Raw genomic sequence first — 18,590 nt, 5'->3', positions numbered from 1 at the left:
TAAATAAATACCTATATTAGAATGTCTATATATGTAAATGTATATATTTATAGTTTAATATATTGTTTATGCTTTAAGAATAAATTATATACTATAAACATCTGATATATAAATATGGATCACAGATCTCACATAGTAGGAAAGTTCTTTCAACTTAATTTCATTTTATATTAAGACTGTAGACAACTGTTATATTAGAGGTCTGTAGCATAGCCAAGTGATATTTTTAAAAGCAAGCCAGTCTGTGGCTGGCTGTTTCTAGCTGGCAAAGCCTGAAGCTAATTCTGAAGCACAAGGCACCTTATGTTAGCAGATTGTCCTGAGTGATGGATATTGCACTTGTGATCAACGCCAGTTCATCTGGATTACCTGAAATTCCTTAGAGGCCATGGTGGAAAGGATCAGCTATTCTCTGAGAGTGGGATACACTCTCATTCTCAATAATCCTCTGTCGTTTTTACACTTGCTTTCACTCAGCTGCAGAGAACCTAAATCACAGTCCCACCAGCAAAACTTCTCCAGGCAGACAGCATCTCCAAATGGCATACAGGAGGGATGACAAAGGGACTAGAAGCTCTCACTAAAGTCACAGTCTGCCTTTCCTCAGTTTCTTTGTTTGTAAAATAAGAACTGGAGAGACATGGCATCTACGAGCCCTTTCAGTATTAACATTTCAGTCTGTTTCTGAAGGCTTTAGGAGAGAATTAATGATTTATCACCACCTCCTTCATTACTTCTGTCTAACTCTGCTAGAAGTAAGGGAAAGCATCCTCTCTTTGTTTCAGCACATTCACACAGGCTGGCTAATGAGACCCCACACCGAAGAAGCCTAGGACTTCCACGGACTCCCTGAAATCCAGGTCCTCATTTTTAACATACAGCTTTTAATACTAGCTTCGTAAGTCCCAGATCCCTGCAAAGGTAAATATTCTATTTTCTGTAACTATGTTCGAGTAGCAGTTCTCTGAATCTGTGTATTGCTCCTGGCAGAAAGCAAATGTCAGCTCATTCCTGTGTAACTGATATGTGACATGTTAGTTTCCAGACCCAGCTAAAGTACTTACTAATAGATTTTAGATGATAGACAAGACCTTTCTTTTCTCTCACCCTTCAGTGGGAAAATCAGGAAGATAGAACACTGATACTTTTTTTTTTTTGGCTGGTCTTATAGTAATTTTGGAAAGAGAAAGATCAAATTTTTGGAAAGAGAATGATCAAAACAATATTAAGAAAAAATAGTGGAATATATATATATCCATATATATGGATATATATCCATCATCCATGTGTATATATATACATGGATGATGTTTTACTTGTCTGTTTAGTGAACACAAGTTTGTTAAATTCATTTGGGAGGTAGTGATTTTTAAATCACATTTATCAGATTTCATTAAACTGAGAATGACATATAAAAGCACCAGATCAATGCATGGGGCACAGTCACTCAGCAAATGTTAATACTATTTTTTATAACATGTACTTGAAGGGTGATTATTTGCAATCATCTCAGGAACATCTATATTATTTGCATGATAACAGCTCATATGAAGAGATTATGATAAGCAGATTGTTGGCTAGTTTCACTCAGGGTTTTCTTAGACTAGGGTCTGCTGAGACCTAATACCTTTGAAGATGAATCATCCTGTTAGTGAGAAAATGAACTTGGCTCAGGTAGCCCATTGCATCCTTTTTGGTCTGTTTTCCCTTAAGTTCAGGTACAAAATCTCTTCTCTCTAGAAGAAGTAGAATGTGTTTTACTCCTGCAAGGTATGGGCCCACCTGTCTTGGTAGTTGGGAAAACTTGCTAGTGGTTGCTACAGTTTCACAAGAAGCTCTGCACAAACAGAGCCTTATCTCCTGGCTTGGTAGCTGTGTCTTCTCTTGATAGTTCCTAAACAGGAGAGGCTCAGTCTTTGGGATGGGGCTAACGAGAGAGCAGAGGAGCTCTATTCATTCTCAGGTGCCTGCAGTTGTGAACCAGACAGGGAGCAGTGCTGAGCACCAGGATCCTAAGACAGGTGCTCATTGATTATGACAGATGCAAATTCAATAAGCATTTGACAAAAGCACAGTATTTTTTTTTAAAGGAAAACAAATGCCTTTTCGTTTGTAAGATTGCTCTGACAAAGTAAATGTCAGTGTAATATAAGTTATAGCCTATTCTATTCTCTATCACCATAGTTACTGATTTAGTGAGTCATCTTAACTCTCAGAACATCAACATTGAAGGGCTTTATTTTCCCATTAACAACCATTAGCTGCGCTCTGTTAAACACCACCACTCCATTCTCTCAGAGAGGAATATTGCTTAATGACATATCAGTCCAATCATATAAACCTTAGTATTTTCAGTTATTAGAATATTCTCACTCTAAAAATAACTAGTCCTGTTCATTTTTTAAAAGAAAGACACTCTTTTTTTTTTATTGAGGTATACATTGAAAACTATAAAACCTTGTTGAAAAAATATAAAGATATAAATAAAACGAACATTCATGTTCATGGATTGGAAGACTTAATATTGTTAAGACAGTAATACTCCCCAAACTGATCTACAGATTTAACGTGACCTCTATTAAAATCCTGGCTGCCTTTTTTTTGCAGAACTTGACAAACTGTTCTAAAATTCATATGGAAGTTTATAGGACTCAGAATAGCCAAACAATCTTGAAAAAGAAGAATAAAGATGGAGGACATTTACCTCCCAATTTTAAAATGTATGCCAAAGCTCCAGAAATCAAGGCACTATAGGGTTGACATGAGGATAGACATATAGATTAATGGAATTGAATTCAAAGTCTGGAAATGAAGCCTTACATTTATAATCAGTTGATTCTTGACAAGGTTGCCAAGACCAGTCAATGTGGAAAGAATGATCTTTTCAACAAATGGTAGTGGGGCAACTGGATATCCACACACACACACACAAACAAACACACAAAATAAAGTTTGATCTTTACCTCACACCATATACAAAAATCAACTCAAAATGGATCACAGATCTACATGTAAGAACTAGAAGTCTTAGAAGAAAACTCTTACAAGAAAACTTTTTTTGCTTTTTTGTGCCATATCTAAGAAACTGTTGCCTAATTCAAAGTAAAAGAATATCTGGTGGTGCATGCCTGCAGTCCCAGCTACTTGGGAGGCTGAGGCAGGAGAATCTCTTAAACCCAAGAGGCGGAGGATGCAGTGAGCTGAGATCACACCATTACACTCCAGCCTGGGCAACAAGAATGAAACTCCGTCTCAAAAAAATAAATAAATAAAAAAGAATATCTACCTTGAATTAGGCAATGATTTCTTAGATATGACACAAAGAAGCACAAACTTCAAAAGGAAAAATAGATGAATTGGGTTTCGCCAAAAGCAAAAACATTTGTGCTTTAAAGAATTCCATCAGAAAAGTGAAAAGATAGTTCATAGAATGGGAAAAATATTTGCAAATTGCATCTGATAAGAGACTTGTGCCAAAATATATAGATTCTTTTACAACTCAACAATAAAATTTGAGTAGACATTTCTAAAAAAATACGTGAGTGACCAATATATACATGAAAAGATACTCAACATCATTAAGTCATTAAGGAAATGCAAATCAAAATCATAACAAAGCACCACTTCTCACACACTTTTTTATTCTACTCAGATAAAAAAGACAATAACAAGTGTTGATGAGAATATGGAGAAACTACAGTCCCTGTACATTGCTAGTGGGATTTTCAAATGGTGCAGCCGTTTGTCAGTTGCTCAAAAAGCTAAACATATAATTACCATGTAACCCAGCCATTCTACTCCTAGAGGGTTGGAAACAACTATCTATACAATAACCTGTACATAAATGTTCATAGCAGCATTGTTCCAAATAGTCAAAAAGTGAAAACAACCCAATTGTTCATCAGCTGACGAATGTGTTTTTAAAATGTGATATATCTACACAATGAAACATCCTTCAGCATAAAGAGGACTGAAGTACTGATTCATGCTACAACATGCATTAATCTTGAAAACATCATGCTGGGTGAAAGAAGCCAGTCACAAAAGGCCTCAACAAAGTGAAGAGAAAACCCACAGAATGGGAGAAAATATTTGCAAACTATCCATCTGATAAGAGATTCATAACCAGACTATGTAAGGAGTTCAACTCTATATGAAAAAAATGTCATAATCTGATTTTTTAAATGGGCAAAAGATCTGAATAAGCATTTCTCAAAAGAGACATACAAATGGCAAATAGGTACATGAAGAGGTACACAACATCACTGATCATCAGAGAAATGCAAATGAAAACTGCAATGAGATATCATCCCACCCCAGTTAAAATGGCTTTTATCCAAAAGACAGGCAGTAACAAATGCTTGCAAGTATGTGGAGTAGAGGGAATCTTTGTACACTGTTTGTGGGAATGTAAATTAGTACAGCCACTGTGGAGAACAATATAGAGGTTTCTCAAAAAACTTAACAATAGAGCCACTTTATGATCCAGCAATCCCATTGCTGGGTATATACCCAAAAGATTAGTATATTGGAGAAGTATCTGCACTCCCATGTTTACTGCAGCACCATTCGCAGTACCAAGATTTGGAAGCAACGTAAGTGCACATCAACAGACAAATGGATAAAGAAAATGTGAAATATATACACAATGGAGTGCTATTCAGTCATAAAAAAGAATGAGATTTTTGTCATTTGCAAAAACATGGATGGAACTGGAGGTCATTATGTTAAGTGAAATAAGCCAGGCACAGAAAGACACACTTCACATGTTCTCATTTACTTGTGGGAGCTAAAAATTAGAAGAATTGAACTCATGGAGATAGAGAGTAGAATGATGGATAGCGGAGGCTGGGAAGGGTAGTGGAGCAGGGAGTGGTGATTGTTAATCAGTACAAAAACATAATAAGGTAGAATGAATAAAACCTAGTATTTGATAGCATAACAGGGTGACTACAGTCAGCAGTAATTTGTTATATATTTAAAAATAACAAAGAGTATAATGGGATTGTTTGTAAAACAAAGAAAAGATAAATGCTTGAGGTGACAGATACTCCATTTACTCTGATGTAATTATTATGCATTTATTTCTGTGTCAAAATATCTCATGTACCCCATACATATATATACCTACTATGTACCCACAAAAATAAAAAAAAAAGTAAAACCCAGGCAAACAAACAAAGGCCTCATATTTTGATTCCATTTACAAATGGTCTAGAATAGGCAAATCTATAGAGACAGAAAGCAGGTGAGTGATTGCCAGGGCCTGAGGGGCGGGGGAGGATGAGTATGGGGTTTTTTCTGCAGTGACAAAAGGGTCCTGGAATTAGATTGTGATGGTGGTTGCACAACTCTTGGAATAGATTACAAATTACTGAATTGTGTACTTTTTGAAAAGAGTGAAGTTTATGGCACAGTATGTGATTATATCTCAATGGAGCTGTTATAAAAATGTATACACCTATGTAATCAATCGATTTGTTCATTTCTAAGCTTCAACCTCATGTTCAATTCCTGTCTCTACTCCAGTACCCCAACTAGACTTATGTTCTCTCCTTCTACCTTGTTCCATGTCCTTTGCTCTGAGGGGAGGGAGAAGAGAGGGAACAAAAGACGGCTGCCTTCTCCCTTGACTGTCCCTTGCAGGTGGCCATGTGCTCCTTGATTGGCCGTGACTTTTGTTCTAGCTCATTGTCTGTACAGGCTAAATACAGACAGGTAATGGCCATATAAGGTTCTACCAAGTAGGAGCTCATCTCCTCCAAAGTTTTCTAAAAACTGAGGGTCCTTGAGAAACTTAGCCACATTTTTGGGCAGTTAACCACCTAGTGGTATTAGCCACTATTCCTGTAATGTATGTAACTCTGGGGTCCTACACATTCCCCAGTCCCTAGCAGGACCCCCTAATCTCATAGTCCCCAGACAGTAACAGGTTTTGAAGATAAGGGAGAGGTCTAAAACACAGTCCCTGCCACCCAGGTACTTACAATCTTCTTGAGGACATTGTATTGGATATGTCGGCGGCCAACCCAGCATCAATTTCCCAGCCCCGCTTCCTCGTTCTAAACAGAACCCTGATTTTGTTCCAGTATGCACCCTATTATCAGCCCTAGGTTCACCCTCATTAGACTAAACCAATCTTTGTGTTCCCACTGCCAGTGATAGGTTTAGACAGAACTGTGACTAAATTTGGGCCAATGGCACATAAGAAGTGGTTTGCTAGAGGTTCTGGGGACATCCTTCCTCATTCTCCTGGGAGATCTAGTAGTAATTCTCCAGGCAAAAATGAAGAAGGATGTAGCCTGGACTGCAGTGGTCTCCCTGGTCCCCCAACAAAGGGAGCCAGCTGACACTGAATCCCACGCTGTGTACAGTAGAGGAGTGAGACAGACAGCGGAGCTGTCAGAGCCGGGACTGAGCAGTTGGGTCAACCAAACACGAATCTCTAGACTTCCCTTTAGCGTAGCCATACATTTCTTTAAACCAGTTTGAGTTGGATTTTCCGAAATTTTCAATCAAAAGCTTAATTAGCAGTGTGTCCTCGCCCATGGAGGCAATGAATTAGGAATGCTGTCTACGGAGCGTGACTTTCTCCTGACTAAGAAAGTGTCTTGGGTTTGGATCAATACCACTCTGATGCTAGGGCAGGAACTTTGTTTAGCAACTCTCAGGGGAATGTATCGCTTCAGCTTCTCTTCCACCTTCTTTAATTTTTTTTTCTTTTTTGTTTTGAGATAGTCTCGCTCTGTCACCCAGGCTGGAGTTCAGTGGTGCAATCTCAGCTCACTGCAAGCTCTGCCTCCCAGGTTCACGCCAGGATTACAGGCGTGAGCCACTGCGCCCGGCCCACCTTCTTTAATTTTTAAAAGTTGATCTATAACTGTGCAGGTTGGTGAGTTTTCACACATGAATAAACTCATTTACCAACCACCCAGGTGAAGGTTTACAAAGTTATCAGCACCCCAAACGGTTCCTTATTGCCTGTTTCCACTCAATGCCCCCACCACTGGCAAAGTCGAGCACCTGTTCTTTTTCTACCATCACGATTAGCGTCGTCTGTCCTCGATCTTCATATAAAATGGGTCAGTCAGCATGTGCCCCGTCAGGTCCGATTCCTTTTGTTTATCGTCATGTCTGCGAGTCGTCCATGCGGGGTGTTCTCAGTAGTTTGCTCTTTCTCGTTGCAGCGTAGGGCTCCATTCTTTAATATTTCCACATGTATTTATTTTTCTGTTCTTTAGTTGATAGACATTTAGATTTTCCAGTTTGGGGGTTTTATGAATAAAGGTGCTGTGAGCATTCTTGTACATGTTTTTCTGGTAAGGCCTCATTTCTGTTGAATACATACCTATAAGTGAAAATCTTAGGATGTGTGTACATTCCGTTTTTGTAGAACGCCAGTTTTCCAAAGGAACCATTTACATCCCATGGGCAATATATGCAACTTTCTATTGTTTCATGTCCTCTCCATCACTTGGTATTTTTAGTCTTAATGTTAGCCATCCTGGTGGGGGTGTAGTAATAGCTCACTGTGGTTTTTTCTTTTTCTTTTCTTTTCTTTTCTTTTTTTTTTTTTTGAGATGGAGTCTCGCTGTTACCCAAGCTGGAGTGCAGTGGCACTATCTCTGCTCACTGCAACCTCCACCTGCCAGGTTCAAGTGATTCTCCCGCCTCAGCCTCCCGAGTAGCTGGGATTACAGGTGCCCGGTACCACACCCAGTTAATTTTTGTATTTTTAGGAGAGATGGGGTTTCCCCATGTTGACCAGGCTGTTCTTGAACTCCTGACTTCAAGTGACCCACCTGCCTCAGCCTCCCAAAGTGCTGGGATTACAGGCATGAGCAACCGGGCCCGGCCTCATAGTGGTTTTAATTTGTACTGTATGGGTAGTGAATCCTGCTGAACAGCTCTTAAAACATTTCCTGGCTATTTGGGTATTTTCATTTGTTCATTGTCCATTTGAGTCTTTTTCTCATTTAGTAAAAAAAAATAAATAAATTCAAGTTGCACTGGGTGCTGTTTTGTCGGAGTTCTTTGAATATTCAGAATGAGTCCTTTGCCACACATGGGGATGGCAACTGTCTTCTCCCAGTCCATGGCTTGCTTTTTTACTTTCAATGTTGTCTTTTATTGAACAAAAGTTCTTAATTTTAATAAAGACCAATTTATCAATCTTTTCTATTATGGCTGCTGTTTTTGTGTCCTGTTTAAAAAATGTGTGCCTACACGTAGTCTTAGGTATTGTATATTTTTTCTAGAGGTTTATTGTCTTATCTTACACTTTTGAGTCAATGGTCTCAGATTATGTTTTGTGTATGCTGTGAGGTGGAAGTCAAGGTCATTGGATGTCCAATTGAGCCAGTGTTTTACTCTATTGTAAATCAAGTGACTCTGGGTGTGTCTCTTCTGGATACTCTAATTTGCTTATTATTCCATTTGTTTATCCTTGCACAAATACTATAGTCTTAATCATTGCTGTAACTTCACAGTAGGTCTTGATATTTAGCAGCGTCAATCTCTAACTCTGTTCTTTTTCAAGATTGTTTGGCTATTTTAGGTTCTTTGTTTTTTCTTTCTTTTTCTTTTCTTTTTTTTTTTTTTTTTTCTTTCTTTTTTTTTTTTTTTTTTTTTTTTTTTTTTTTTTTTTTTTTTTTTTTTTTTTGAGACAGAGTCTTGCTCTGTCGCCCAGGCTGGGATGCAGTGGCCGGATCTCAGCTCACTGCAAGCTCCACCTCCCGGGTTTACGCCATTCTCCTGCCTCAGCCTCCTGAGTAGCTGGGACCGGCTAGTTTTTTGTATTTTTTAGTAGAGATGGGGTTTCATCGTGTTAGCCAGGATGGTCTTGATCTCCTGACCTCGTGATCCACCCATCTCGGCCTCCCAAAGTGCTGGGATTACAGGCTTGAGCCACCGCACCCGGCCTCTCTTCTTTTTTTTGAGATGGATTCTTGCTATGTTGCCCAGGCTGGAGTGCAGTGGCACGATCTCCACTCACTGCAACCTCCACCTCCTGGGTTCAAGCAATTCTCCTGCCTCAGCCTCTGAGTAGCTGGGATTACAGGCACCCACCACTACACCCGGCTAATTTTTGTATTTTTAGTAGATACAGGGTTTCACCAGGTTGACCAGGCTGGTCTCAAACTCCTGACCTCAGGTGATCTGCCCGCCTCTGCCTTCCAAAGTGCTGGAATTAGAGGCGTGAGCCACTGTGCCCAGCCAGTTGTTTGTATTTTCATATAAATTTTAGATTTCATTTGTTCATTAAAAAATCCTGCTGAGATTTTATTTGGGATTTCATGAATCTGCAGAAAAATTTGAAAGGAACTGCCATTTTGTCATCGTGAGTTTTCCAGTCCGTGAACATGGCATATCCCTCCATTTATTTAGGTTAAGATTTCTTGCTATAATATTTTGTAGCTTTCAATGTAGCATTTTTGCACATCTATTGTTAGATGCATTCCTGGATACTTGATGAAATGGGGATTGTTTATGCTGTCGGAAATTGTATGTTTTTTCTGCCCAATCCGTTCATTTCTTTATTTTAAAAAATTAAAGAGCTTTATTGATATGTTATATACTACACTTACTTAAGTGTAAAATTTGATAGGTTTTGACAAATGTATACACCATCAAACCATCACCGCGATTAAGATAACAAACATACCACTTTGAGAGGCCGAGGTGGGCAGATCACCTGAGGTCAGTTTGAGACCAGCTTGGCCATCATGGTGAAATCCCATCTCTACTAAAAATACAGAAATTAACCAGGCGTAGTGGTGGGCACCTGTAGTCCCAGCCACTCAGGAGGCTGAGGCAGGAGAATCACTTGAACCCCAAAGGTGGAGGTTGCAGTGAGCTGAGATTACGCCACTGCATTCCAGTCTGGGTGACAGTGCGAGACTCTATCTCAAAATAAACAAACAAACAAACAACCAAACATATCACTTTCAAAAGTTTTCTTCTGCCTCTGTGAAATCCTCTCTGCCTGACTTGACCTTCCCACCCTCCAGCAACCACTCATCTCCTTTCTAACATTATAGATTAGTCTGAACTTTTCTAGAATTTTTATGTACTCTTGTCTTTGGCTTGGGTTTTTTCCCACTCAGCATAATTATTCTGACACTTCTCTGTGTTTTTGTACATATCGCTAGTTCAGTCTTTCCATTGCCTGGTAGTGTTCTACTGTGTGACTACCTCACAATTTGTTTAGCCTTTCAATGGGCACTGGGTTATTTTCAGTTTGGGGATATTACAAATGAAGCTGCTATGAACATTTGTACAACTATTTATATAAACATGGTTTTTTTTTCTCTTGGGTAAAACCCCAAGAGCAAAATGCTGGATCTTCTGGTATGTATAGGTTTAACTTTTTAAGAAAGTGTGAAACTATTTTCCAAAGGGATTATATTGATATTGGTTTTTAAATTTTATATTTAAATTGGTTTGTGTATGTAGAAATACAATTGATTTTCAGTATATTGACCTTGAATCCAGTGACCTACTAAGTTCACTCATCCTTTCAATTTATTAATAGATTCTTTGGGCTTTTCTGTGTATGCACTCATGTCATTTATGAATAATGACAGCTTACTTTTTCTTTCCTGTCTTTATGCTTTAATTTGTCTTTCTTGCCTGTTGTACTGGTTAGGTTTTTTAGTCCAATGTTGAATAGAAATGTTGATCATGGATTTTCTTTTCTTATTCCTTGACAGGGAAAACATTCAATATTTCACCATTAGAACAACATGATGTTATTCTAGATATTTTGTAAATATACTTTATTCCTAGTTTACTGAGCTTATCTATTCCTAGTTTACTGAGGTTTTGCATTTTATGACTAGACCTCAAATTTTATAAAATAGTTTTTTAATATTACTGAGATGACCATATGGGTTTTCTCTTTTATTCGATTAATATGATGAATTACATTGATTGATTTTTAAATGTTAACTAACTTTGCATTTCTGGAATAAACCGCAATAATGTTTCATGTTGACAGCATTCCTAGGAAAAGGAGGTTTCCACATAAAGAAAGTTTATTATCACCTTAAGGAGAAAACTTCTTTAAAAGTTTTCTTTGGGGAAAGATATGTCTACATGGTGTTGCCTGCTTGCATGCCTTTTTAGTGACAATAAACTGAGGACAATCTCATTTTCTCCTGTGGACTCAGAGTTGCCATTGTCACTGATATTTGTTCCATTTTTGTATATATGTATTTTTTGGTAGAGACAGGGTTTCACCATGTTGGCCAGGCTGGTCTCGAACTCCTGGGCTCAAGGAATCTGCCCGCCTTGACCTCTCAAAGTGCTAGGATTACTGGCGTGAGCCACCACGCCTGGCCTGCTGATGCTGTTATTGTTGAGTACTTATATTGTTCTTTTCCTGTTTCTTGATATTTGAGTACCAAGCATTGCTTCTTGCTGCTTTTAGTATATTTATTTCTGTTCTTTCTCTATTTGATTTTCTAATAAGAAGGAAATAACTAACCGTGTCAGATTTATATATATTTACATATATATAATATTTAAATTTATATCTATTTATATAAAATAAGAGTAGCTTGTTTCTGAGTGAGGGCATATTGGATGTTTCAGGAAGAAGAAAATGTGTGCTCTTTGTATTATTAATTGCAGCTGGCTAAAGGCCTTGTTTGCTTATGATACGTTTTCCATTCTGTATTAGGTAGTCGATGCAGTGGACTGAATGTTTATGTTTCCTAGAAGCTCCTATGCTGAGTCCTAACCCCCAATACGATGATAAGAGGTGGGGTCTTTGGGTAGTCATCAGATCATGAGAGTGAAACCCTCGGGGAGAAGATTAATACCCTTATAGAAGAGGCCCGGTAGAGCTGACTCCTTCCCCTATGTGGGGATACAGTGAAAAGACGGACTCTATGAACCAGAAAGCAGACCCTTACCAGGCACCAGGTGCTAAATCTGCTGGCACCTTGATCTTGGACTTCCCGGTCTCCAGAACAGTGAGAAATAAATTTCTATTGTTTACAAGCCACCCAGTTTATGGTATTTTGTTATAACAGCCTGAAGGGACTAAAAGAGTTGAGATTGCTGGATAAGTAAATATTATGATATTTTAATGTATCACTGATCAGGCAGTTGGACTTAATTCAAGTTTGAATAATTGACAGTAATAATATTCAAGTCAAATACAGTCAGTACACATTTTATATAAAACATTGTAATTTTATGTAAAATAAAATATATCAAGGCTGGGTATGGTGACTCACACCTGTAATCCTAGTGCTTTGGGAGGCTTGAGGCAGAAGGATTGCTTAAGGCCAGGAGTTCAAGAACAGCCTGGGCAACATAGCAAGGCTCCTGTCTCTACAAATTAAATAAAATAAATTAGCTAGGCATGGTGGTGTGTGCTTTTAGTCCTAGCTACTTGGGAGGCTGAGGTGCGAAGATTGCTTGAGCCTAGGAGTTTGAGACTACCGTGACAAAACAAGTGTTTTGTCTCTCTCGATATATATATGTGTGTGTATACACACACACGCGCACACACACACACACACACTCCCTCTGTCCCGTGGCTCCTCTCTCAAGGAATTGCAATGTTCTTCACCTAGTGGATGGGGAAAGTGACATTGGAAAGCCCATCAGTTTCTTAACTGCCTTGCCTTGAAAGACACGCATCACTCCCACTAACATCCCCTGGGTAAGGGCTAGTGACGTGCCCTGTACTGATGCAGAAAGGAGCTGGGACACACAGCCTCTAAACAAGCAGCTGCTTCTCAGAGACAACACTACTCCAGGGAATGCATTGTCAAATTTGGTGAAACATCTGCCTTTGGTCAAATTCCCTTGGCCTCGGACTCCTCTTCTCTTCTTGACTATCCATCAAAATCCTACTCATCTTTGAAGGCTTGGCTTACAAGCCATCTTACGCACAAGGTGCTCCCAGATCTCTCTGCTGGGGTATGTTGTGCTTCCCCCCCATACTCTGCTCATCCCTCCATATGGCCGGGAGCTACTTATGGACATGTGTGTCCTTTAGTACAGGGGGCGTTTCTCAAGAGTGTGGACTGGAGATCGTTTCTTTCTGTTTGTCCCACATCATCTAGAATAGCACTGCACACTCACACCAATATTCCCTCAGCTGTTCTGAGAAGTGTTATGAGAATTTAAGCCCTTGAGTGTTAAGTATATGAAATTCCTCAGGACATATGATGTTGGCCAATCAACAAGCATTTTGTTGTCTGCTATGCAAACCCAGTTTCTGTATTAAGGAAGCTTATAATCTAATTTGGCAGGAAGTCAATAGTTAAATTGTAAGATTGCTGACCGGGCATGGTGGATCACGCCTGTAATCCCAGCACTTTGGGAGGCCGAGGCAGGCGGATCAGGAGGTCAGGAGATTGAGACCATCCTGGCTTACACAGTGAAACCCCGTCTCCACTAAAAATACAAAAAAAAAAAAAAAAATTAGCCAGGCGTGGTGGCGGCGCTTGTAGTCCCAGCTACTCGGGAGGCTGAGGCAGGAGAATGGCGTGAACCCAGGAGGCAGAGCTTGCAGTGAGCCTAGATCGCACACTGCACTCCAGCCTGGGCAACAGAGCAAGACTGTGTCTCAAAAAAAAAAAGAAAAAAAAAAAGATTGCTAAACCAAGAATAACCCATTTTTAAAAAGAAGGCCAGGCATGGTGGCTCACACCTATAATCCCAGCACTTTGGAAGGCAAAGGCGGGCAGATCCCTTGAGCTCAGGAGTTCAAAACCAGCCTGGGCAACATGGTGAAATCCTGTCTCTACAAAAAATACAAAAAATTAGCCTACTGTGGTGACACACACCTGCAGTCCCAGCTACTTGGGAGGCTGAGGTGGTAGAATTGCTTGAGCCCAGGAGGCAGAGATTGCAGTGAGCCAAGATCGCACCTCTGCACTCCACTGTGGGTGACAGTAAGACCTGTCTCTAAATAACAAAACAGAAAAAAGAAGAAGAAGAAAGTATTTAAACTATTGGGGTACTTATGACAAGACCTTCAGCAAACTTGTATTTAACAACCTGGAAACTGGCAACATCTGAGGACTGAAGCCCTGCTGTATACACCACGTATACCTCAGACATTGTCAGTGAGTAAACAATATACCCCAAACCATCTTTATATTTTTTCAAATATGAACATTCTAATTTTAGGAGTCATGAAAGTCATTTAACTTTAACCAGAATGAATTTCTCCATAATTTACCTACAGGCCCCCAAAATCGGGATGAATAAACAGCATGTATTTTTTATATATATGTGTGTTTGTGTGTATAACATATATGTGTGTATGTTATATATATGCACACACATTATGTTTGTATGTGTCGTATAGCTATACCCACACATTACATAGTGACCATCTCTCTCTATATACATAGTTTATTGCAAAATAATATGGTATAGTTATAATTATATTTCTATGTAGTGCAATGTCACAGCCTCGTCTTAAAGGAGAATGCTCAAATGGGCTGTCCTTTTATACAATTCACTAGGTGTAACATTAATTATAAATATTTATATTAATTAATATTACCAATAAAGAAACTACAAGTAGTGATAAATTACATTGGGAGGAGGAGAAGGATGGTGGGAAGGGGTAGATGAAACATATCTTTATTTGTTACAGCAGGAAGTCAATAGTTAAATTACAAAATTGATAAACTAAGAAATAACTATGTACAATTATTATTGAAGAAAATCAACTACCAGAAACACTAAAACCAAATGATTAAGTGATTATCTCTGTGATCAGAACCAAGTTTAGCCTCCTGTTCAATTAGATTTTTAAAACTATGTATTTATTTTTGACTTAAAAATAATGCAATATAAATAAGTCTTACCATTTTGAACAAATGTTACTGAATTTATAATTACTATTTTGTCATTGCATATTTTCACTTATGAATATTAAAAATAAACACTATATGTAAAGACCTAAAATTTTGGTGAAAAGGTGATTTTCGTATTTGAAATATAGTGGGAGATACAGTAATAGAAAATGTAAAGAAAGACTATTAGTAAATTAATGATTTTTCTTTTTTTTTTACTGTTTAAGAAATTTTTATTAAAGCAAGAATTTTATAATCCAAACTATGTTTCCTTGCTCAGTTATCAATTCTGTTACTTAAAACGGAACTGACATTTTGAGCTATTCCACAGTAAAGAATTAAAAAATTAAAGAATGCTTTCAATTTTTGTACTTTGCTGAAAATTCTTCAGGGTTTACAAAACATTAACTTGTTTTTTATATTTTACTTTTTTTTGTTTTTAAATCAATTAAGTAATCTTTTTTGTTTTTTGTTTTTAAATCAGTAAGTAATCTAGCACTAGCATCATATTTGCTAGACCTGGCATTTGCACGGTACATAAGGTTCAAAGTTTCCTTTCCACTTTTTATTTATTTTAGATTTTGCAATTTTTTTTCTCATAGTATTTAAGTTTCTCGTTTAGATATTTTTCTTCAGTGAAGCACAAGGTTCTTTTCGTGGTCTCTGATCAATTTTAAACAGTTGGAACACCGGTGGCACTGTTAACTGCTTTCTGGGTAGCCTCTTTAACTTGGTGGGCTTGTAGTACAGCTACAGCTTCATCAACCTTAGAACGGAGTGACTGTGGAGACTCGAGCATATGAAGAAGTTCTGAATTATCAATCTCCAACAACATGCCAGTGATTTTACCAGCAAGAGTAGGGTGCATGGCTTGAATAGGAGGAAAGAGCCGTTCACCCAACATTTGCTTCTGCTCTTGAGGAGGGGCAGATGCCAACATGGAAGCAGTCAAAGTTTTCTGACCCTGTACATGAACAGCAGGCTGTTGCATTGTAACTTGTGGCTGTGCATTAAGATGTTGCTGAGGATTGCGAACTCCCGCAGCATATTTATACCGTGGAACCGTGCGCACAGCAGGGGTAGCTGCAGCAGCAGCAGCTGCAGGACGTGGACCCACTGCCTGTGTTGATGTGTTAGCAACATGCTGCGTTGACAAGACTCGTGGAACCTGTGAGGAAGTTGGTCTCATAGTACTAAATGGTACCCTAGGAGCAGCTGGGCGGATAGCACCGGGCTTATTTTGGAATGGATGAGGTCTGGCACCCTGAGCAGTCCAGCAAGGACTTGGTCTTAGTTGAGCAATTTGGCTAGGAGGATAGTATGCAGCACGGTTCTGAGTCTGTGGGACAGCTGCCATGAAGTAACCTGAAGGAGGTGCTGGCTGGTAGGGGTTGATTACAGGGTTGGGCACAGCCCGTACACTTGCCATTCTCTGCATATACTCGTTAGTGAGGTGCGCCTGGCGCTCTTCTTTGCGCTGAGCTAAAGCTACATATAATGGCTTTGTGGCCACAATTCTACCGTTCATTTCTGTAACTGCTTTAGTGGCTTCTTCTGGGGAGGAGAAACAAACGAAACCAAACCCTTTGCTGCGACCACCTTCCATCATAACCTTTGCACTAGTGATTGTACCAAATGGAGAAAATGCTTTCCGGAGACGTTCATCATCAATATCATCATCAAGATTTTTCACATAAAGATTAACAACCTGGTATCTGGTGATCCTATCTTGTTTCATCTGTTCAAATTTGCGCTTAAGTTCCGTCTGCCGTTCCACTTTTTTCTGAGCTCGACCAACGTAAATTTGTTTTCCATTGAGCTCCTTTCCATTCATCTCATCTACAGCTTTCTGCGCATCTTCATGTCTTTCAAAGCTCACAAATCCAAATCCTTTGGATTTTCCACTTTCATCAGTCATTACTTTCACACTTAAGGCGGGCCCGAACTTGCCAAAGAGATCCTTAAGGCGCTCATCGTCCATGTCTTCTCCAAAATTCTTGATGTAAACATTGGGGAACTCTTTTGCCCTAGCTCCAAGTTCAGCTTCTCGTTCTTTACGAGACTTAAATCGTCCAACAAATACTTTGCGATCATTTAGGAGCATTCCATTCATTTTTTCAATAGCTCTTTCAGCCGCTTCGTGTGTCTCAAAGTGTACAAATCCATAACCCTTGGAACCATTTTCATCACAAACCACCTTACATGAAAGGATGTTACCAAAAGCAGAAACTGTATCATACAGTACTTTATTATTAATGGATTTATCCAGATTTTTAACGAATATGTTGCCCACTCCACTTCTGCGAAGTGATGGATCACGCTGAGACCACATGATGCGTACTGGCTTGCCCTTTATCACATCAAAATTCATGGTATCCAGAGCACGCTCCGCGTCCTTCGGGTGCTGGAAGTTCACATACGCGTAGCTGGAGGAGCGGCGGGTGATCACGTCCCTACAGACCCGGATGGAGAGGATGGGCCCCGCCCGGCTGAACTTCTCATAGAGCATCGCCTCGGTCACGTCGGGGTGCAGGTCCCCCACGTAGAGCGAGGCCGTTGGGTAGCTGGGGGTGCTGGGGTTCATTCTCGGCACGGCTGCCCACAGGGACACAAGCCGCCACCTTTCCGTGAGAGTAGAGCGAGTGCCAGGGCGGGGACGGAACCGGGGGGAGGGGAGCGAGGGCAAGCGCAGAGGGACAAACATCAACCGAAATCGCAAACTACTCAACGGTCACAGAACGGGGTGGATCCGCTGCCGCTGGCTGCCGACTGGGAGCCAGAGTGGCGGTGTGGGGTCCGGGCAGCGGGGAGGCCTCGGTCTCTTGGTTCCTTCTTGGAGCTGCTGCGGGGCCGCTGGCGGGCGGCTCGGGCTTAGCTGCTTCACCGGGTTATTTTGTAAAAGAGCATTAATGATTTTTCTAAGGTGATTTTTATAATCCAAATTTAAAATGCCTAGGAAAAAATAAATGAATTTTTTTCTCCTTTCTACTTTAGTATGTTTTTATATATGTTCTACTTTGCACAAATATATTTTTATAAAATATTTTCTACTTTTTACCTCGTCTGTACTAAAAATACAAAAAATTAGCTGGGCATGGTGGTGCTCACCTGTAATCCCAGCTACTCGGGAGGCTGAGGCATGAGAATCGCTTGATCCCGGGAGGTGGAGGTTGCAGTGAGCCAAGATCGCTTCACTGCCATCTAGCCTGGGTGACAGAGCCAGACTGTCTCAAAAAAAAAAACAAAAACAAAAACAAAAACAAAAAAACACGACTTTTTATATTATATAACAATATAAAACATAATAAATATTTTATTTTGTTTTATTTTATTTTATTTATTTTTGAGACGGAGTTTCGCTCTGTCGCCGAGGCTGCAGTGCGATCTCGGCTCACTGCAACTTCCGCCTCCCAGGTTCAAGCAATTCTCTGCCTCAGCCTCCCGAGTAGTTGGGATTACAGGCGCCCACCACCAAGCCCGGCTAATTTTTTGTATTTTTAGTAGAGACAAGGTTTCACCATCTTGGCAAGGCGGATCTTGAACTCCTGACCTCGTGATCCACCCACCTAGGCCTCCCAAAGTGCTGGGATTACAGGCGTGAGCCACCGCACCCAGCCAATAAATACGTAATGTTAATATAGTATTATATGATATAGTCTCTTGAGGTCAGGTTGGGATTCATTGTTAAGTATAAGTTGTATAATTATAAGTAAACAATCTTAATCTTGTGACCTAATATAGCTACATATCTAAGTAATC

General features: G+C 39.6%; 1 protein-coding gene across 4 annotated transcripts; it reads right to left on the bottom strand.

Annotated features, from left to right (window-relative positions):
- Positions 1-4,227: 4,227 nt before the first annotated feature.
- PABPC3 (poly(A) binding protein, cytoplasmic 3) lies at positions 4,228-17,716 on the bottom strand. 4 transcript variants are annotated; one of them, XM_011999947.1, is made up of 3 exons: positions 16,193-17,470; positions 5,331-5,333; positions 4,228-4,240 (listed from the first exon to the last, which is right to left on the bottom strand). In XM_011999947.1, coding segments are annotated over exons 1-2 (1,224 nt in total). In that variant the 5' UTR covers positions 17,416-17,470; the 3' UTR covers positions 4,228-4,240; positions 5,331-5,332. The 4 variants fall into 4 exon arrangements, with proteins under 4 accessions (XP_011855337.1, XP_011855333.1, XP_011855335.1 ...); XM_011999943.1 differs by lacking the exons at positions 4,228-4,240; positions 5,331-5,333 and adding an exon at positions 17,561-17,716 and having other exon boundaries at positions 14,367-17,452; XM_011999945.1 differs by lacking the exons at positions 4,228-4,240; positions 5,331-5,333 and adding an exon at positions 17,556-17,703 and having other exon boundaries at positions 14,367-17,452.
- Between the last annotated feature and the right edge of the window lie 874 nt (positions 17,717-18,590).

The sequence above is a fragment of the Mandrillus leucophaeus genome, unplaced genomic scaffold, assembly GCF_000951045.1.
Source record: "Mandrillus leucophaeus isolate KB7577 unplaced genomic scaffold, Mleu.le_1.0 Scaffold61, whole genome shotgun sequence".
NCBI lineage: Eukaryota > Metazoa > Chordata > Mammalia > Primates > Cercopithecidae > Mandrillus > Mandrillus leucophaeus.
The sequence above is the reverse complement of the archived record's forward strand: the minus strand, read 5'-3'. Positions and strand labels throughout refer to the sequence as shown.